The following is an 18,805-nucleotide window of genomic DNA, read 5'->3' as shown; positions in this document are numbered from 1 at the left end:
CTGGCTTCTCTGCCCCCTTTTGACCCTCATCACCGTTGCTACCTGCACACCTGTTCCTTCTGCCACCCCATAAACCTGCCCCCCCGGCTTGTCCTTACAGCTAGTCTGAGAGGTGGACTTGTCCCTCCAGGCGTCGTTGAGCTGGCGGTACTCCTGCTGGGCCAGGCGAAGCCGCTGCTCCTTCACCTGGTAGATCTCTTTCTGGGCGCTCAGCGAGTCCTTGGCCACGTCCAGGTACTCCCGCAGCATGACCTCCTGCTCCCGCTGCCACTGGGCCCGCGGGTCCTCCAGCTGAGTGCTCTCTGATGGTAGGAGAGGGGAAAGAGATAGATCAAGGGGAGAGGAAAGGGAGACGGAACATAAGAAACAATAAAGAATGAGAGAAGAAATGTTGAAATAATTTTGCATCTTGATTTGACTGGCCATGTGTTTCATCACAAATGTGTGATGAATATGGGTGCCAGAAGTTAGTGTTATGGAGAATTGGACTCACTTGTGTTATGGTCCACATAGTAGGCCCCGACATTGGGGTCGTAGGCCTCCTCCCAACCCACTGGCAGCTCATCGCCAATGCAGTCAGCAAATGTCAGAGGTTTAGTCTGCCTGAAAATCACACACAAGAAACAACAGTCAACTGATGGTAAGAATTAGAGGTGTCACAGCAATAATAAATCAGGATGACCATGACAAGATTGTGGGCCATCCAGGGTCCATGCAAAGATAGATAATTTGGTTGTCACTGAGGGCTACCAGAACTGCACAATGTGTGTGTCTCTAATAAAAGGGGTCTAATTAGAATAGGTCTCTATTTGCCTCGAGTGGGGTTTGCAAAGCACAATAGCCGGAAGCTGGGACCTGGCATTTCACAAATTGCCTAAAGGTTTCTGAGGCAACCCCTCCAGGCCTTCCAACACCAAGCCAGGCTCAGGATCATAGGATACCCAAGAGACCTCAGTGGCCACCATACACAAAAGGCCCCTCAGGAAGACTCTACCAGCACGACCAATGTGCAAAGTGCCAATGGAAAAGGGGAAGGGAGCTATTTGCTGAGTAACGTCCAAGAATCAGCCTTTCAGTTCGTACATTAGGTGGGTTGGATATATTCGGTTGTTGTCTTTTTCATGCTGATCTAACTTGGCACACTTGGGTTCACAATTAACCTAATACTAATTTCCCTCATAGCTATGCCATTAACCTAGGCTGAAGGATAGACTACATAAGCTTATGCCAGTTATCAGTGGCGTAGGCTACATGTAGGAAAACTTGTCTTGATCTATTCCTTTGCTCAAACTCTTTTCTGCAGACGGCAGATATTACCATCGTCACAGAGACTTTTGCTCAGGGTGAAACCCAACGGGTTCCTTTTTAACTTTATCAATAATGAAAAAGGCCTGTTCTAAATGTATCTCAGAGGAAAAGGCTTCGTGGAGAAAAAGAAAAAAAAAATCCCAAAAAGCTGGCTGCTGGTGCCAGGTCCTTTGAGTGACTGTGTGCGCATCATCCCATTATTTGATTCATTCCACTGTCGCTGTCCTCTCACCCTTGCAAATCCAGTCCCCTAATCACTCGGAGCTGATGGCCTAACTCATCATTACCCTCCGAAAAGCGGGGACTTGCTGTCTCAATAGACCAATCAGAGGACTTTAAATAGGCCCAGAGCTTAGCGTGAGCCACTCACTGGCTGTGCATTGGCATGCAAGACCTCTTCCAGTCTGTCTGGAGTGGAAACCAGGCTAGACATCTCCTAATCTCTTCAGACAGTGATGAGTCTTCAATAACTCAATTGGGTAGTGAGTGAGTGACCCCCTTAAGGCTTCTATAATTGTCTTTTGTGAACCACATGATAAAACAAATCCTGTTTCTTTCCAGCCTTTTCCATAAGCTGTGTGATACAGGAAATACCAGGCGCGACCCACCCTTAGGAAAGCACTCCCCTGGAGGATAGGGTTTTTTCAAGATTCTGTTGAATCTATGTAAACCCATAAACTACTAGGCCTACTGTATGGGCAGTATGTGTGAGTTGCTTACAAATACAAGCATTAGTTGGTTTCCCCTAACTAATGCGTCACTGTCATCAAGAAGCTTAGCTAGCTAACTTGCTATCAAACAAACCAGCTATGTTTTGACTCAAAGTAAAGGGATGGTGTTTGGAGTTGGCAGGCTCGTTGAAGTTGAGACGTTTTCTCCAGTGGTTAGCTTCAATGTGGACTATTCGACTGACTTGCAGTGTGCTTTTCTGGTGCCTTCGCGGCTGTCGTGGCTTCACCCAGGTGGGTGCTACACATCGGTAATGGAGGATTCTACCCATAAGAGTCTGACTTTAGAGACTAATACTGAGAAGTGCTGCTTCAGAGATGGCAAGTGCTCTGATGAAAGGCTCTGGACCAGTCTGAAACCTCCTGGATGTGCCCCCCTCAGTTTCATCTCAGAACTGCCTCTACTTTACTTGTCCTCCTGGGCTGACTGCTTTGTTTTTCTCTTCATTATTTAACTAGGCAAGTCAGTTAAGAACAAATTCTGAAACCGCTGAAGCCATGAACTACCCTGCCTGACATTATCATCCATTCATTGCCATTTTTTTTTTTTCAAAAGTGCATGTATTTTTATATATTTTTTGCTTAAAGTGCTTTGGATTGTAATGAAAAGCACTATAAAAAGTTATAAATTCTCATTATTAATACTCCATGCAGACCAAGTAGGCCTTTGTAGCGAGAGCGGATTTCAGAGTCCGTAATTGTTGATTTGACAGGTTTAACCTTTAGCTAAGTGTTTCAAACAAAGACAGGGGGTCTGGCATTTCCTGGGGCCTCTTTTATCAAAAGGTGCGTGCGCACAAAAAAAAGACAACTGGTGCAGGCAAGGTTTTCCCAAAGGTTGGTATTTATCCATTTTGAACTTGACGGGAAAGTGTGCGCATCGCCACGCAAATCTCAGACCATGAATACGCAAAACTTCTTGTGGTTGATCAACTGTATTGCAAGCAAATAGTTATTTTTGTGGAAATGGGGGTGTTTGATTCACAGGAATTATAATAATGGTAGACTAATAAAAAAACATTAAAATGTAGGCCTAATGTTAAAACAGATAAATGTTAGCCTATTATTGTTTTTTAGCGGGAATAAACCAGTCATGTCAGAAAAGGAGAGACATGCCCTACAATATGATTGATTTGGGCCTATTTAATAAAAGTAAGATATTGTATTTTTCTTAGGCAACATGCTGCTATGCAATTTTTAATAAGGCATGGTTGATAAGAGGCCCTAGGTGAGCTGCAGCATTACTAGTCGAGTGGCAGTGTAAAAAACACTAGGCAGGTTTGTATACAAAGTCAAAAGCAGGTGATAATGCTCTAATGCAAAGCGACAAAGAGTGCGGCAGAGTGCAAACATGTGGGAGCATAACTGAATGATGAGTCAGACTTTCATTCATCGCACTATAAATTCCTCAAGTCAAATTTATGAGACTCCAACCTACATTTCATAGCGCTCAAGGTCCAACAATAAAGTAGTGCTGCTAGTTGCTTCAACTCCCCTCTTGCAACAGCTTGGTATCTGGGAGATAACATTCCATTCAGCTGACAGAATGCGTTGGGTGTGTGCGTCACCATGAGGGTGGATAAACAATATGTCTTGCTGAGGTATGTGAATGCAGCCCAGAAAGATACTGGCAGGGCAGGGGCCAACGAGATGCATGCATGTATGCATGGTATGAATGTAGGGCTGAGTCCTCCAGTTACCATCTCCATTAAGCCTAACAGGCTTCATTCTTGAGCCTAAAGGATAACATTACTCAGGTTTGGTAGGCTAAGGGGACCAAAGAGCAAAAGTTATTACATGGTCAGATTGCCATACTACAATACCTATGGGATATCTTGTAGTATTTGAAAATGTTATAGGCCTGTAATAGCTGTAGAACGTATAATAACTGTATAATAGAACTTTGATCACACTTGGCTGGTACATTCTTTGGTTCCACACAGAGGTGTTTGTGAAAGCACATTTTTCACCAATAGGACAGACCAGTCTAATGGGAATTTGTCATCATCATCAGTAGGCCTCCTAATAACTCCTCATCAGCTGTTGCTCAGCACAGCAAAATAAATGTCTTAGTGCTGAACAGCAGTAGAAAGATATGTAAAAGTCCAATGACAGTTTTGGGCCAGTCTGGTCATTTCAGTCTGAGTTCATTACTTTGAGAATGGCTGTGTCTCATCTCAGACTTTGTACTCTGGGCTGGCTTCATGTTCTACTGTGCCCTCCAACAGATCAGTGAACAGCATAGGAGACATGGTCCTGTATGGGACAGTTGGTAGAGTGTGGCGCCATTGATGCCAAGGTTGTGGGTTTGATTCCCATATGTAAAATGTATGCACGTGTGACTTGATACTTTGGATAAAAGTGTCTGCTAAATGGCCTATATTATATATTAGAAGACAGGCCTATGATTTACAGAAGACAGACCCTTTACAGTGGCAGTCTATGTTCCTCACTTGGCTCAACCCCTCTCCTTTTGACCGCAACTCTTTCCCAAGTTGTGATGTTGTACTTTGACCCTGTGCACATTGGCAAGCAGTGAAAGGGATTTTAAATGAATCAGTCTTTACTTTACAGCCTCTGTGCTCAGCCCTCCTCAGCCGTGCATTTTAGGAATGTGTGTTGAGGTCTTTGTTTACAAAGTTCTGCCATCTTGGTCTTGCTGCTACCAAGGCATTTCACCAGGGAGGTGGAGAGGTCTGTGCCCTTGCTTCTGTCATGTTATTGGGCTTTTAATTATGGTTCTGTGTGCTGACTGCAACAATGACAGCCACCAAGGAAAACAGGTGTAACTTTTGACACAAAGCCTATTTTCAAAATCTTGTCACATAATATGAAGGCCTATCCTTATCCAGAACCAAGGCTGAATGAAGAAAAAAATCCCATAATCTCAAGCATTCCAGAACTAAGCTATTAAAAGAGATTTTGTGTCAAAGTCCGAGTGGATTTAAGTAACTGGTAAAACGAAATTAGTTCCACAGTATGGTTGACAGTGAGTTTCTGTATAAATGAGACCCTGGCTGTCATGACCCAGTTCTAAGGATTGTAAGCCTATTACACTAAAAGATTACAAGTGGGAAAACTAACTCAAACCTCGAGGGCTAATTTCTAATCACAGGAATGCAAATGAATGCCCGGGTGACCATGAGCCACATTCCTGAGGAAAATCTTCATGTTTTTTTCCATCAACACCCAAGCTTGATTTATAGTAGCCTGGGCAGACGCTAAGGATCTCCACTATCATCTGGGATTAATGTGACAAACCAGTAATAATACACTTGTCCTCCGGCGATCGGTTCCTCCATTTAGGCTGCAAAGGCATCGGTCTCCTCCTCAATTACCGTTAATGGCGTGCCGATTCGAAAAAAACGGGAAATGTATACATACTGTAATTAAACAGCATTTGCCCCCATTTTCGGACAACTTCTGGTTGTTACATGCGAGGGGCAACATCAGGAAGTAGCATTAGCCACTCTAGCATGATGATGGAAAATTGTGCTTTATTATGACAATACGCGAAATGCCATTAAAGCTAGTTAGAGGAAACCGATGCTTATAAAGCCTGAATGGAGGATGTTTTATGTACGAATTGGTCGCGGGGGACACTAGTTTATTACCGGCTGGGCACATTAAACCAAGACGATAGTGCAGCTCCATAGCGCACACTCGCTGCTGCCCAGGCTAGATTTATAGCCTACTTTGTTACATTGTGTGACACCTAAGAAAATGTGATGTAAACTCAAAGATTGCAGTTGAGTCCATTCATTAAGTGCCAAGTGAACCATTAGATTATGAGCACTTGATGGATGCTGATTGTTGTTGATAGCGCATATCATCAATCTATCAGCAAGACTCAACTGCTTGCTTTTAGAGTCACTGGAATGTCATACCATACCTGTCTCTTGGATCAATCCAACTGGTGGCGTGGTTGATGTGGTCGATGTAGTAGACTTTCCCGTCAAAATCCCGGGATTCTTCCCAACCCTCTGGTAGTGGTAACTCCTTCCTTGGCATGTCAGACGAGTCTCCATGTAATATTCTCTGCAAGTCCTCTAAATTCTATCGAAGGTAATCCACGTTTTGTTGTATGAAGTATCGTAAAATCCCAAATGTGAAAACCATCACTCGTTTCCATCAATTCACAAATTCTGGCCTGTGTGTGTGTTGGATTACGTTATAATCCATAACGTGTCGCCGTGAATATTCCCAGAGTACGAGTAGAAAAGGTTTGCCAAACAGTGGGTGTCTTCACAACGAAGCAATGTGATACAATTTCCTAAATGAAACAATGTTACCAGCACTGATGCTTAAACGATTTCTTTACAGAATACCAGTTATTTTGTAGCCGTTTAACTCAGCTGTAGGCTAACAATATTACAACCATGCTCACATTGGAATTGAGAGAGAGTGATGTTCCACGAAATAAATCCCTAACGCGCATTTGAAATCATCGTTGTTCAATGGTCATTTGTTCTTCTATGTACAATACATTGTAGAACATGAAACAAACTTCATTATAACTTTTCAAGCGGGTTGTCCAGGGACTGTGTCGGGACAGCTCGACTCCTTACTGGATATTCAGATGAACCGAAAAGTGTATTTGAAATTTGCAAATCCAGCCAAGGTTTGGAGTACGAGTAGAAAGGTTACTCTCACTCACCATCACCAAGGTTGTCTCACCATCCAACAAGAAGCTTTTCTTAAATATTTTAGATCCCTTTTCGCTCACTGGCCACCATGTTTAGCTAGCGAGAACTATGCTAACCAGTCACCCTCTCGTGCTCAATCATATATTCCCTTATTCCACAGAAGTAAGCGCCATTTATCTCCACATTCACGGTAAATGTTCGTGCAAAATTCCGGTAAATCCACATTGAAGTTGTCTACTTAGCCATCTATCTATAATTGTTTGTTAAAATGTTTCCCTTTTTCCTTAAAGAGGCAGTAGCAAGTCGCCTTCCAGAGTACTGTTTCGGTTGGTCGCGATTCACACCCGTGTGAAGCTAGCCACAATAAGAATTAACGCCAATAGTGGCGTTTGCCTTCAGAATAAAAATCCACCATTGAAAGTGATTCAAACTAAAACAAATAGTGGAATCGTGCCATATTTGGACTATGTTAATAAACAAGGTCGGAATGTTGTTATATAAATTCAACAAAATATAATAATAAGTTAATGTGGCTCATTTCGCACTGGTGTTTAATATTTAGTCTGTACAGTACAATATGAATGTTCAATACACACAATATACTGACTAGAAAGGTGATTTCCCACAGTCAAAGTCCTCCAACAAGAGCTAAGACGCTTATATTTGTGTAAACTCCACACAGTTGTGTTCTGTGAGTGTCACTGAGTAGGCTAATAACCCATTTCATGGGTGCAACATCCTTAGGTTAGGCTGTACAGTGCATATAAGTATGCCCCCAATGCAATTCTAAAGTCTAATACATTGACTACATAGTGCGATTTCAACAGATTTTTACTTTTTGGTGTAAAATTAACAAATGATTGTCTGTTGTTGAATTTATATAACAACATTCCGACCTTGTTTAGCATTATCTAGTCCAAATAAGGCATGATTCCACTTTTTGTTTCAATCATTCAATTGACGACTTGTATTTTGAAGGCAAGCTCTAAATTCCTCTTTGTGGCTAATCCTTATTGTGGCTAGCTTCACACAGGTGCGATTCGCGAAAGTTCAAGGCTCGCGATGCTGTTGAATTACGTCATACAGGTGTTTCTGCCCTGGGGGCTCATTTATATTTTATACTTGTGTTCCCACATGTTCTTCCTGTATTGATTTGTTGTTAATAAAAAAAATAATGATAATAAATAAATACATTTAGTTAAACTTTTAAAGCATAATTACTTTCTCATTGTTCATTAACTGCAGTGTATGATATATAATTTTCTAACTCAGAGTCTCTAATTGTATCCAATCAAAAAAAATCACAATTAAAATGTTTGCTACATAAGACCAAATCGAGCTGGTCAGTCACATTTTTATTTTGTAAAGTGGTTTCTTGCATCAAACACAACAACATGTTCAGTCCCCTCCTTGTCTGATGGATATGCGGATAAACAGGTTAATGACAAGCCATGCATGTTTTTATCAAAAGTCTCATGGAATGTAGACCTACATTGAAAACCACAAATTGGTTTCTACTGGGGTGAATGATAGAACAGCTTTTTCCATGTTATAATGTTATGGGGTGCATTTTCTCCAAAGTTTTTTTTTATGGTAGGCCACTCTGGTAGGCCTACATTATAATCAAATAGCCACAGTAGGCTACTTGACCACTGTCTGAACCTGTAACTTAAAGCAGGTACAGCCTCAGTGTTCACAGTAAACGCGCACTGGAAGTTGCACAGAATTTTCACAATGTTCAAGTTTGCGCTGAGCAGACCTGACATTTTCTCAGTGCTGAAAAACATTAGAAGGAACATTGCTACTGACCACAACTACTGACCACAACCACACAACTACTGACCACATAACTACTGACCATAACGCCTAACCACAACCACACAACTACTGACCTCAACCACTGACCTCAACCACACAAATATTGACCACAACCACACAACTACTGACCACAATTACTGACCAAAACTCCTAACCACAAAACTACTGACCACAACCACCCAACTACTGACCACAACCACACAACTGCTGACAACATCTAGTGACCACAACCACACAACTTCTGACCACACAACTACTGACCACACATCTAATCCCCATAACTACTGACCACCACAACATACAACTACTGACCACAACCACAAAACTACTAACCGCATCTATTGACTACTACTGAAGACAACTACTGACCACAATCACACAACTACTGGCCACAAATACTGACACAACCACTAAACGACTTACCACAACAACTGACCACACAACTAATGACCTCAATCACACAATTACTGACCACACAACTACTGACCACAACCACACAATTACTGACCACACAACTACTGAACCACACAACTAATAACCACAAACAAAACTACTGACCACAACTACCGATCACAACCACACAACTACAAAACTACAACTACTGGACACAACCCTACAACTACTGACCAAAACTATTGACCACAACTACTGACCATAACCACACATTTACTGACCACAACTAATAAACCACACAACTTCTCACCAAAACTACTGACTACAACCACACAACTACTGTTCACAAAACTACTAAACCACACAACTAATGACCACAACAACACAACTGCTGACCACAATTACTGACCACAAGTACTGGCCATGTTCATACTGTAGGGCCCAAAGAACCGGCAACACAACTACACATCTACTGACCGGTCTGCACTAGTTACAATTAGCTAGCTCTGGTTCGCACTAGCTCTGGTCTAGCTCTGGTCTGCACTATAAATTACAACTACTTAAATTACCAATAATTATCATATAATACCCACCAACAATAATTGTAACTGTTCAAGCTAGAGACATCAAACCAACTTTCACATGTTCAGGCTATCCTATCATATCAACCAATCAATCTTTTGATTTTCCTACTTTTTCTACCATAACTAGTAACCACCATTACTACTCGAGACACTCCCACCAACGTAACCACCGACTATAAATATATCAATTTGCAACATTTCCATAAAATAGCCCACCAAGAGTAACTTTTGAATGGTTCAAGCTAGAAACACCAAACCAACTTTAATTTGTTCAGGCTATCCTAACTTTTCATCGACCTACTTTTTAAACTATAGCCAGTCATCACCATTACCACTGCAGACATTATCACGACTATAATGTACTTCAAAACCATACATACTTTAAAACAAGCTAGCAAACACACCACATTTTCTTCAGGAAATGTACTTTTAGCCCAAAGATTGATTTATTAGATAGAACTACAGCTAGCTACCAGTAGGTCTACATACAAACCTATTCTACATAGTTCTTCAACTACCACAAAAAATACTTTTAAAGAGCTGACATTACTAAATGCACCATCATATTTCTCTCCCCAAATAATTGCCAACAACTTTATAATCATTACATCATTATACAACTCAAATTCAAACTTCATTCACACTGAACGTTTTACAAATGTAAATCATGCATCTATTTATCTGATATCCTGCTTTTTATTCCCATGTTCTGATAGAAGATTGCTTTCTTCTTTTAGTTCACACACAACTGTAGTTTAGACATTATGATCTAACTGCCCAACAATCTAAAGTAATACGCTTGATAATGTAGTCTATCAAAGTAATCAGATCAATTATTTTACTAAATTTAACTTTGACTATATTTAACTTCTTGGCTTAAGTATAACATTTGAAACTTCTTCCACTACCACAAAAATATTCAGTAAAGAGTTAAAGCAAGTTCCACCAATTTTTCTTCATGGAAAATTACCATCTAGTTATTTTGTATTTATTTTTTTTCTCTTTACAGTGCTACTCCTCTTACACCGTTGAACTCCATTTCTAGTGTCATGGAAATTCAACACCAGGGACACCTGTAGTCAATATTAAATTAATAGTTCTTTATTATCAGAAAGTTGGAGAGGTTCCAACAAACTTAATGCACCATAGTACATGTTGGTTGTGAGCTCCGTCTGGACAGTCCTTTTAGCTATCTTATATACTGCTTACACAGACAAGTTATATTTGCATGATTTAGCTTATTCATAATTAATGTTTGGTTCATGCATTTGACCGACCAATACCTCACGAGGCCTCTTCTTTCCAAGCTGAGACCTTGAAGTTGAGACATCCCTTTCTGTTCTCAAAACAATGTTCTGGGCATTCTGCCAAATTGCTAATATTGATAGCGAGGATACCTCCTAGGCACACTCAATCAGTCACTAGCTTGAACCCAGTCAAATTGGTTATTAGAAAAGCACCAACATAACATTTTCCTTCACACTAGCTTAAAACTTTCAAATGTGTAGACTGGTCTGGTATAGTGTGCTTGCATACAGCTTTTTGATTTATTTTATACTTTTTAAACTATTACAGTTTGTGTCCTTTTTGTCCTCCATCCACTTTCATGGGATTTCCTCAGCATTCCAAAGGCCCCAATGTCACGACTTCCGCCGAAGTCGGTCCCTCTCCTTGTTCGGGCGGTGTTCAGCGGTCGACGTCACCGACCTTCTAGCTATCGCTGATCCATTTTTCATTTTCCATTGGTTTTGTCTTGTTGTCCTTGTCCTTTTCCCTCATGTCCTTGTCAGTGATTGTTTGTTATATGTATTGGTGCAAGTTATGTTCTGGTGTGCGACGGGTTTTGCACCCTCTTATTTTATTTTGTATATTTTGGTTTTCGGAGTTTTTGTATATTCATTAAACTGCTCCGTTTATACCAAGTTCACTCTCCTGCGCCTGCCACCAGCACGCACCCATTACACCCATTGTGACATCACAACATCCAGTTCACTGTAAATGCAACAATAAACTTTTGACACACTTCATCTATGACCACTTTCCCAACAACTTAGAAAAAAAGTTAGTGCGTATGAAATCTTCCTCTACTTCTCTGCTATTCAAATCTGAAATCAGAATATAATTATCTGGTACTGATTTTCACTATTCACAAGCACCCTTAGCGCCTATACGGATGTTTAGGCTACTGAAATTTTCTGAATTGACTGCGTGTCTTGCGATTTGGGTATTTTTATTTATTTTGTTATTATAAAAATAAGCTTTACTATGTTACAACGCACATGCTTTTTGTTTAATAGTTATAACAAAGCCATTCCACAAATACAATTTATTACACTTGAAATTATGTTATTTGTGTTTTGTTTTTACATATAGCCTACAGTAACATAAACTAATAAATTGTATTATGTTCTTTTCAAATATGTTCAAGTTAAATTGATTTATTAGACTGATGGCTATTGGTATTCCTCAAGGCCCAGCTATTCTACTGTTAAATATGCATTTTGACCGTCATGGCGCTTTGAGGATGAAATGCTCAGAAAGTTTTTTTTTTAAATGATATTTGTCTGAAAGTACTGCTAGAGCATAAAATACACATATTTACGAAAAGTCAGGGACAGATGGGTTCAATGTTTTTATTGAAATTAAGTTATTGAAATTACAAAATTGAAAACGGTCAGATTTACCATCTTGGTGCTTCTAGTTTTAAGATGATGATACACTAGCAATTTCTTGAGGCAATATTAAGGATAGCCCGGGGCTAAAAACAATGTAGTGGGAAAAGGCCTATTGTGACTTTTGACCAAATCAGCTACTTTGACCACTTTCCCAACAACTTAGACAACTTCTTTACTATTAAAACCTGAAATTAGAATAGAATTATCTTCTACCAATCAAAAGTGACAGCTGTTTTAGTAACTGCATCAAGTACTTTTCGTCTGAACATTTTAAAACAACTGCTGTTTTGACCACTTTTGCAGCAAGTTAGACAAATCTTAGAACATATGAGATCTGAGTCTACTTCGTTGCTATTCAAATCTGAAATCAGAACAGAAATATATTATACAGCTCAAACGATACAGATGTTTTAGTAACTGCATCAACTACATTTTATCTCAACTGACATTTTGACCAAAATATGTCAACAACTAAGTAAAAAACTTAGAGCCACTGAAATCTTAATCTACTTCTCTGATTTTGAAATATAAAATCAGAACACTCCTTCCACTACCACAAAAATACTTTTAAAGAGCTAAAGTCCCACAATTTTACTTAACGTAAAATGACCATCTAGTTATTATTGAGCAGCTCTAGAGCTTAAACGATTTAGGCTATAAACATGAAACCAACTTTCAAATGTGAAGACATCCCTAACTTAGCTTGCTTGAGAAAATATTTTTGATACTATTAAACCTTTTATACTACAACCATATTTGCATAAAACTCAATGCAAGTCATTTGCCTCTTTCACTGTTTAATCTATCAACATCAAACCAATGTTGAGGTGTTTAGAATGACCCTACTGAGATTGCTTGCATTCAGAATTTGTATACTATTTATGCTTTTTGAACTATAATTATTTAAAATGCGCAATATTTACATAAGAGTAAATGGCAACAACAAGAAGTAGAGATATTCACAGTGCCACTGCTTTTAACCAGTCAAGTTAGAAACTCCAAACCAACTTTATGATGATGGAAACACTTAGATTCATAGATTGTCATTGCTCCATCTTTTAATCAGTTTTAATATGTATTCACTTGCATATTAGAACATACGCCACAACTCTTTAACCCTATAAGCTCTAAACACGAAACCAACTTTCAAATGTGTAAACAGCAACATACATGCTTAAAGGCCCACTGCAGTCAAAAACATGATTTTTCTGTGTTTCATAATCTGAGTGTACAAAACATTAGGAACAACATAATATTGAGTTGCACCCCCTTTTGCTCTCAGAACAGCCTCAATTGGTCGGGGCATGGACAAGATGTCGAAAGCGTTCCACAGGGATGCTGGCCCATGTTGACTTCAATGCTTCCCACAGTTGTGTGAAGTTGGCATGACGCCCTTTGGGTGGTGGACCATTCTTGATACACACAGGAAACTGTTGATTGAAAAACCCTGCAGCTTTGCAGTTCTTGACACACTCAAACCGGTGCGCCTGGCACCTACTACCATATCGCGTTCAAAGGCACTTAAATCACCCAAATGACACACTTAAACAATCCATGTTTAAATTCTCACAAGGCTTAAAAATTCTATGTTTACCTGTCTTCTTCCCTTAATCTGCACTGATTGAAGTTACATCAATAAGGGATCATAGCTTTCACCTGGTCAGTCAAATCAAATCACAGTTTATTTGTCACGTGCGCCGAATACAACAGGTGTAGACCTTACAGTGAAATGCTTACTTACAGGGTCTAACCAATAGTGCAAAAAAAGTATTAGGTGAACAATAGGTAAGTAAAGAAATAAAACAACAGTAAAAAGATAGGCTATATACAGTAGCGAGGCTATAAAAGTAGCAAGGCTACATACAGACACCGGTTAGTCAGGCTGATTGAGGTAGTATGTATATGTAGATATGGTTAAAGTGACTATGCATATATGATGAACAGAGAGTAGCAGTAGCGTAAAAGAGGGGTTGGCAGGTGGTGGGTGGAGGGACACAATGCAGATAGCCCGGTTAGCCAATGTGCGGGAGCACTGGTTGGTCGGCCCAATTGAGGTAGTATATACATGAATGTATAGTTAAAGTGACTATGCATATATGATAAACAGAGAGTAGCAGCAGCGTAAAAGAGGGGTTGGGGGGGGGGGGCACACAATGCAAATAGTCCGGGTAGCCATTTGATTACCTGTTCAGGAGTTTTATGGCTTGGGGGTAAAAACTGTTGAGAAGCCTTTTTGTCCTAGACTTGGCACTCCGGTACCGCTTACCATGCGGTAGTAGAGAGAACAGTCTATGACTGGGATGGCTGGGGTTTTTGACAATTTTTAGGGCCTACCTCTGACACCGCCTGGCGTAGAGGTCCTGGATGGCAGGCAGCTTAGCCCCACTGATGTACTGGGCCGTACGCACTACCCTCTGTAGTGCCTTGCGGTCAGAGGCCGAGCAATTGCCATACCAGGCAGTGATGCAACCAGTCAGGATGCTCTCGATGTTGCAGCTGTAGAACCTTTTGAGGATCGCAGGACCCATGCCAAATCTTTTTAGTTTCCTGAGGGGGAATAGGCTTTGTCATGCCCTCTTCACGACTGTCTTGGTGTGTTTGGACCATTCTAGTTTGTTGTTGATGTGGACACCAAGGAACTTGAAGCTCTCAACCTGCTCCACTACAGCCCCGTCGATGAGAAGTCTATGTCATGGGCTGGTGTTCCTAATGTTTTCTCCACTCAGTGTATATAGCTCCATACTATGAGGTTTTAATAATACTGTGAAATTGTGAAAATTAGAATAATGCCCTTTTAGTGTAAGAGCTATTTGAAAAGACTGCCTGAAATTTCAGCCAGTTTTGGTGGGATGGAGTTTTGGCCTGCCTGGTGACATCACCATAAGGTAAATTAGTTAATAGACCAATAAGAAAGAGAGTTTCAACCCTTTCTGCCAATAATAGCTCATTTTCAGTTTACCCTCCCTAATCAGACCACTCCCAGACAGTCCTAGCTAAATTATTGCTTGAGAAATTACCCTTTGCTAAGAAACAATTTTTGTTTCTTTTATACAATTGTAATAGAAATCAATGAGAGTAAGGTACTTAATTGTTACCCAGAAATTATTTGATATTGACATAAAAACGTCTGCATTGGAGCTTTAAGAAAACATTTTTGACAGCATCCATACTTTTGTATTACAACAATATTTAAATGAGCTACCAGTGCATTTTAATGGCAATAAAAGGGCAGAAGACTTGAATGGTAAAAACTTCTAAATGCTACTCCTGTTGAACCGTTTAAGCTATCAACATTAAACAATGTTGAAATGTGTAGACTGACCCACCTTACATTAATTGCATATGGCTTTTTGATACTATTTATACTTATGAACCTATCTTCTGCACATCTATCACCCCAGTGTTTAATTTGCCATACTGTAATAATTTCGCCACTATGGCGTATTTATTGCCTCACCCCTGTATCCTACCTCATTTTCACACACTGTATATAGACTTTCTCTATTGTATTATTGACTGTATGTTTGTTTATTCCATGTGTAACTTTGTGTTGTTGTTTGTGTCACACTGCTTTGCTTTATCTTGGCCAGGTCTCAGTTGTAAATGAGAACTTGTTCTCAACTAGCCTACCTGGTTAAATAAAGGTGAAATAAAAAATATATATAAAAAAATATTTAACACTTGCATAAAATCAAATAATTGACACACTACTCCTCTTGAACCGTTTAAGATGTCATCTCCACAACAATTTTGGAATGTGCAGACTGACTAACTTAGATTGTTTGCATACAGCTTGTTGACACTATTTATAATTTTTTAACAATAACCATTTAAAACAAACGCATCCCAACAAGAAACGATTAATTGTCGTTCATACACGTGTAACCGATGTGAAATGGCTAGTTAGTTAGCGGTGGTGCGCGCTAATAGCGTTTCAATCAGTGACGTCACTCGCTCTGAGACTTGAAGTAGGGTTTCCCCTTGCACTACAAGGGCCGCGGCTTTTGTGGCGCGATGGGTAACGATGCTTCGTAGGTGTCAGTTCTTGATGTGTGCAAGGGTCCCTGGTTCGAGCCCGGGTTGGGGCGAAGAGAGGGATGGAACCTACACTGTTACACACGTATCCTCCACTCCAATTTTAGACAATTTCCTTTTTGTTACATTTTTCAACACTACTGTTGTCCGTTCAGAATCTTCCCCAACTTTGCTCGACGCGCTATTTGATTCGAATTCAGCATCCACTTCCTCTAACTTTCCCTTGACTCAGCAAAATACTCTCATGTTACCTCGTCAGCATAGCAGGTATTTATAGGGTAGTGTCATAATGTTACCTCACGTCTCTCCTCCTCGTTTCCTATTAGCAAGTGTGCAGAATGTCATTCATCTATTATCTACCTATTATCTCTGAATGATCGGCTATGAAAAGCCAACTGGCATTTACTCCTGAGGTGCTGACCTTTTGCACCCTCGACATCCACTGTGATTATTATTATTTGACCCTGCTGGTCACCTATGAACATTTGAACATCTTGGCCATGTTCTGTTATAATCTCCACCCGGCACAGCCAGAAGAGGACTGGCCACCCCTCATAGCCTGGTTCCTCTCTAGGTTTCTTCCTAGGTTCTGGCCTTTCTAGGGAGTTTTTCCTAGCCACCGTGCTTCTACACCTGCATTGCTTGCTGTTTGGGGTTTTAGGCTGGGTTTCTGTACAGCACTTTGAGATATCAGCTGATGTAAAATTTGATTTTGATTTGATTTGACTTAAGCCTATGAGCATGGCACACTAAGGCAATTCCACCACGGTGGCTGATTAACCTATTGGCTCACTCATGCAATAATCCCTTTCCTTTCATTCAACCAATGGGAATGAATCTAGGGGAGTATTTATATTTCAACTCAAACCATGTCTCCCACTTGTTCTTTTACAGCAACAGTCTTCGACAACTCAACCACATCATCTCGGTGATTTACACCATCATGCTTTGCCATCTTGGCAATCGTGTAGGCTACCTCAGGCTTCAGCATGCACTTGGAGGGCATTTCTGCGTGAGAATTGTTACTCATTTCGATCAGCTCATTTAATTATCCGTGGGGTATTTTAGAATTCATGAGCCACTATTCAACATGTGGATTTATTTGCACAAATCGATTCAAGCGGTTACCCCAGACACTCAAACGGATTATCATTATCCTCTGTATTTCGATTTGCAGGGGATAGCTCTCATCTCCCAGCTCAGTTAAGCACACAGCTACAGGGTATTTGCACAGCCGACGTTTGCCACTGAAGTAGGATATCACTGTAGGCTATTTTTGTTTCTCATCACTGCATCGCATGTCCTTGGCGGGATTTTGATTCCCCCATCATGCTGCTACGTCTAGCCATCATCCCATGTTAATATAAATTAATTCAATTCAGCTATCAGATCCGGATGGATCATTGTAAATGCACGTTTATGCATAGTCTCTGGCATTTTTAGACCCACTAGGCCTGTCTGGTAAACAATATGTTGTCTTGTGTCAAACTTTGTTTTGCAGGAAGTGCACAGAGATATATCCAAATCTATCCTCTGCAGGGACAAGGGCACATATATGCAGCTGGTAGTGGCTCGCAAGTATAATCCATGCTTGGCCTATTATTTGATGATTTTCATCGTTACTTATTGACACTTCATTCTTAAGTTCTGCATGCAATGCATAGGCATGGCCATTATAATACTGTGTAGACTTTGTAGCAGGTATCTTGCCTGCACAAATCCATACAATCAAATTGTATTGTCATATGTACAGGACAAACGTGGTGTAGGCTTCAGAGTTCAATGACATGCTTAGTTGTGCCAATCTTGTTAACACATCATAGGGCTATGCAAATTTTATTATGTAATGTTGATCTAGCGAACATTTGCAGTGCAGGCTTTGTTTGGTTTAAGGTGTGTAGCCCACGCGCCTACTCTTTCCCCCTTACATGTTGTCATGTTTCCTCTTCCATCGCTATTGCTCTCTCCTCTCTATAATTTTTTTTTAATGTATGGAACGCCATAACACCGGCACGTCTTTAATTCATGGTCGTCCCACGCAGGCGGTGAGCACTCCTGTCCACTGGTCTACACAGGCCAATTGCTGACGTGCTGTTCCCAGCTATATCATTGGATAAGCGTGGACTCGGGAACTAAGGTGGGCCTTCTGTCAAGGCGGGCAAAATCAAAACCATTACAACGAATATATAATTGTAAGAGTCTATTGACGCAACTGTGCACCAATCTAAGTAACATAAGAAAAATCCCCATCAAAATCCGTCAGTTTAAGAGTTTTTGCATGGGCTACATCTCAATCCACCACATCCGCCTATGTCGACCTTCCGCATCTGCGGTGGAAGGTGGCCGAGCTACAGTGGTGTTTGTCAGACCATGAGACATCCAGAAAATTTGACTTCTCACGAAAACGTCTGTAGTGTCCAAACTGCCTACAAACTATACTGAACAAAAATATAAATGCAACATGTAAAGTTTTGGTCCCATGTTTTATGAGCTGAAATAAAATATCCCTGAAAGTTTTCACATGCACAAATATTATTTCTCTCAAATTTTGTGCACAAATTTGTTTACATCCCTGTTAGTGAGCATTTATCCTTTGCCAAGATAATCCATCCACCTGA

General features: G+C 40.4%; 1 protein-coding gene across 1 annotated transcript in view; it reads right to left on the bottom strand.

Moving 5' to 3' along the window:
* Window positions 1-7,053, bottom strand: part of LOC115148825 (protein KIBRA) — a 52,590-nt gene extending 45,537 nt beyond the window's left edge. Inside the window, exons 1-3 of the mRNA XM_029691080.1 lie at window positions 5,929-7,053; window positions 494-603; window positions 99-302 (exon numbers count right to left, since the gene is read on the bottom strand). Of these exons, the coding sequence (XP_029546940.1) occupies window positions 99-302; window positions 494-603; window positions 5,929-6,047 (433 nt within the window). The 5' untranslated portion in view covers window positions 6,048-7,053. The remainder of the gene's footprint in view (window positions 1-98; window positions 303-493; window positions 604-5,928) is intronic.
* Window positions 7,054-18,805: the final 11,752 nt, after the last annotated feature.

This window comes from Salmo trutta, chromosome 15 (assembly GCF_901001165.1).
Source record: "Salmo trutta chromosome 15, fSalTru1.1, whole genome shotgun sequence".
NCBI classification, from domain to species: Eukaryota; Metazoa; Chordata; class Actinopteri; order Salmoniformes; family Salmonidae; genus Salmo; species Salmo trutta.
Note: the sequence above shows the minus strand (reverse complement) of the source record. Positions and strands in the feature narration are given on the sequence as shown.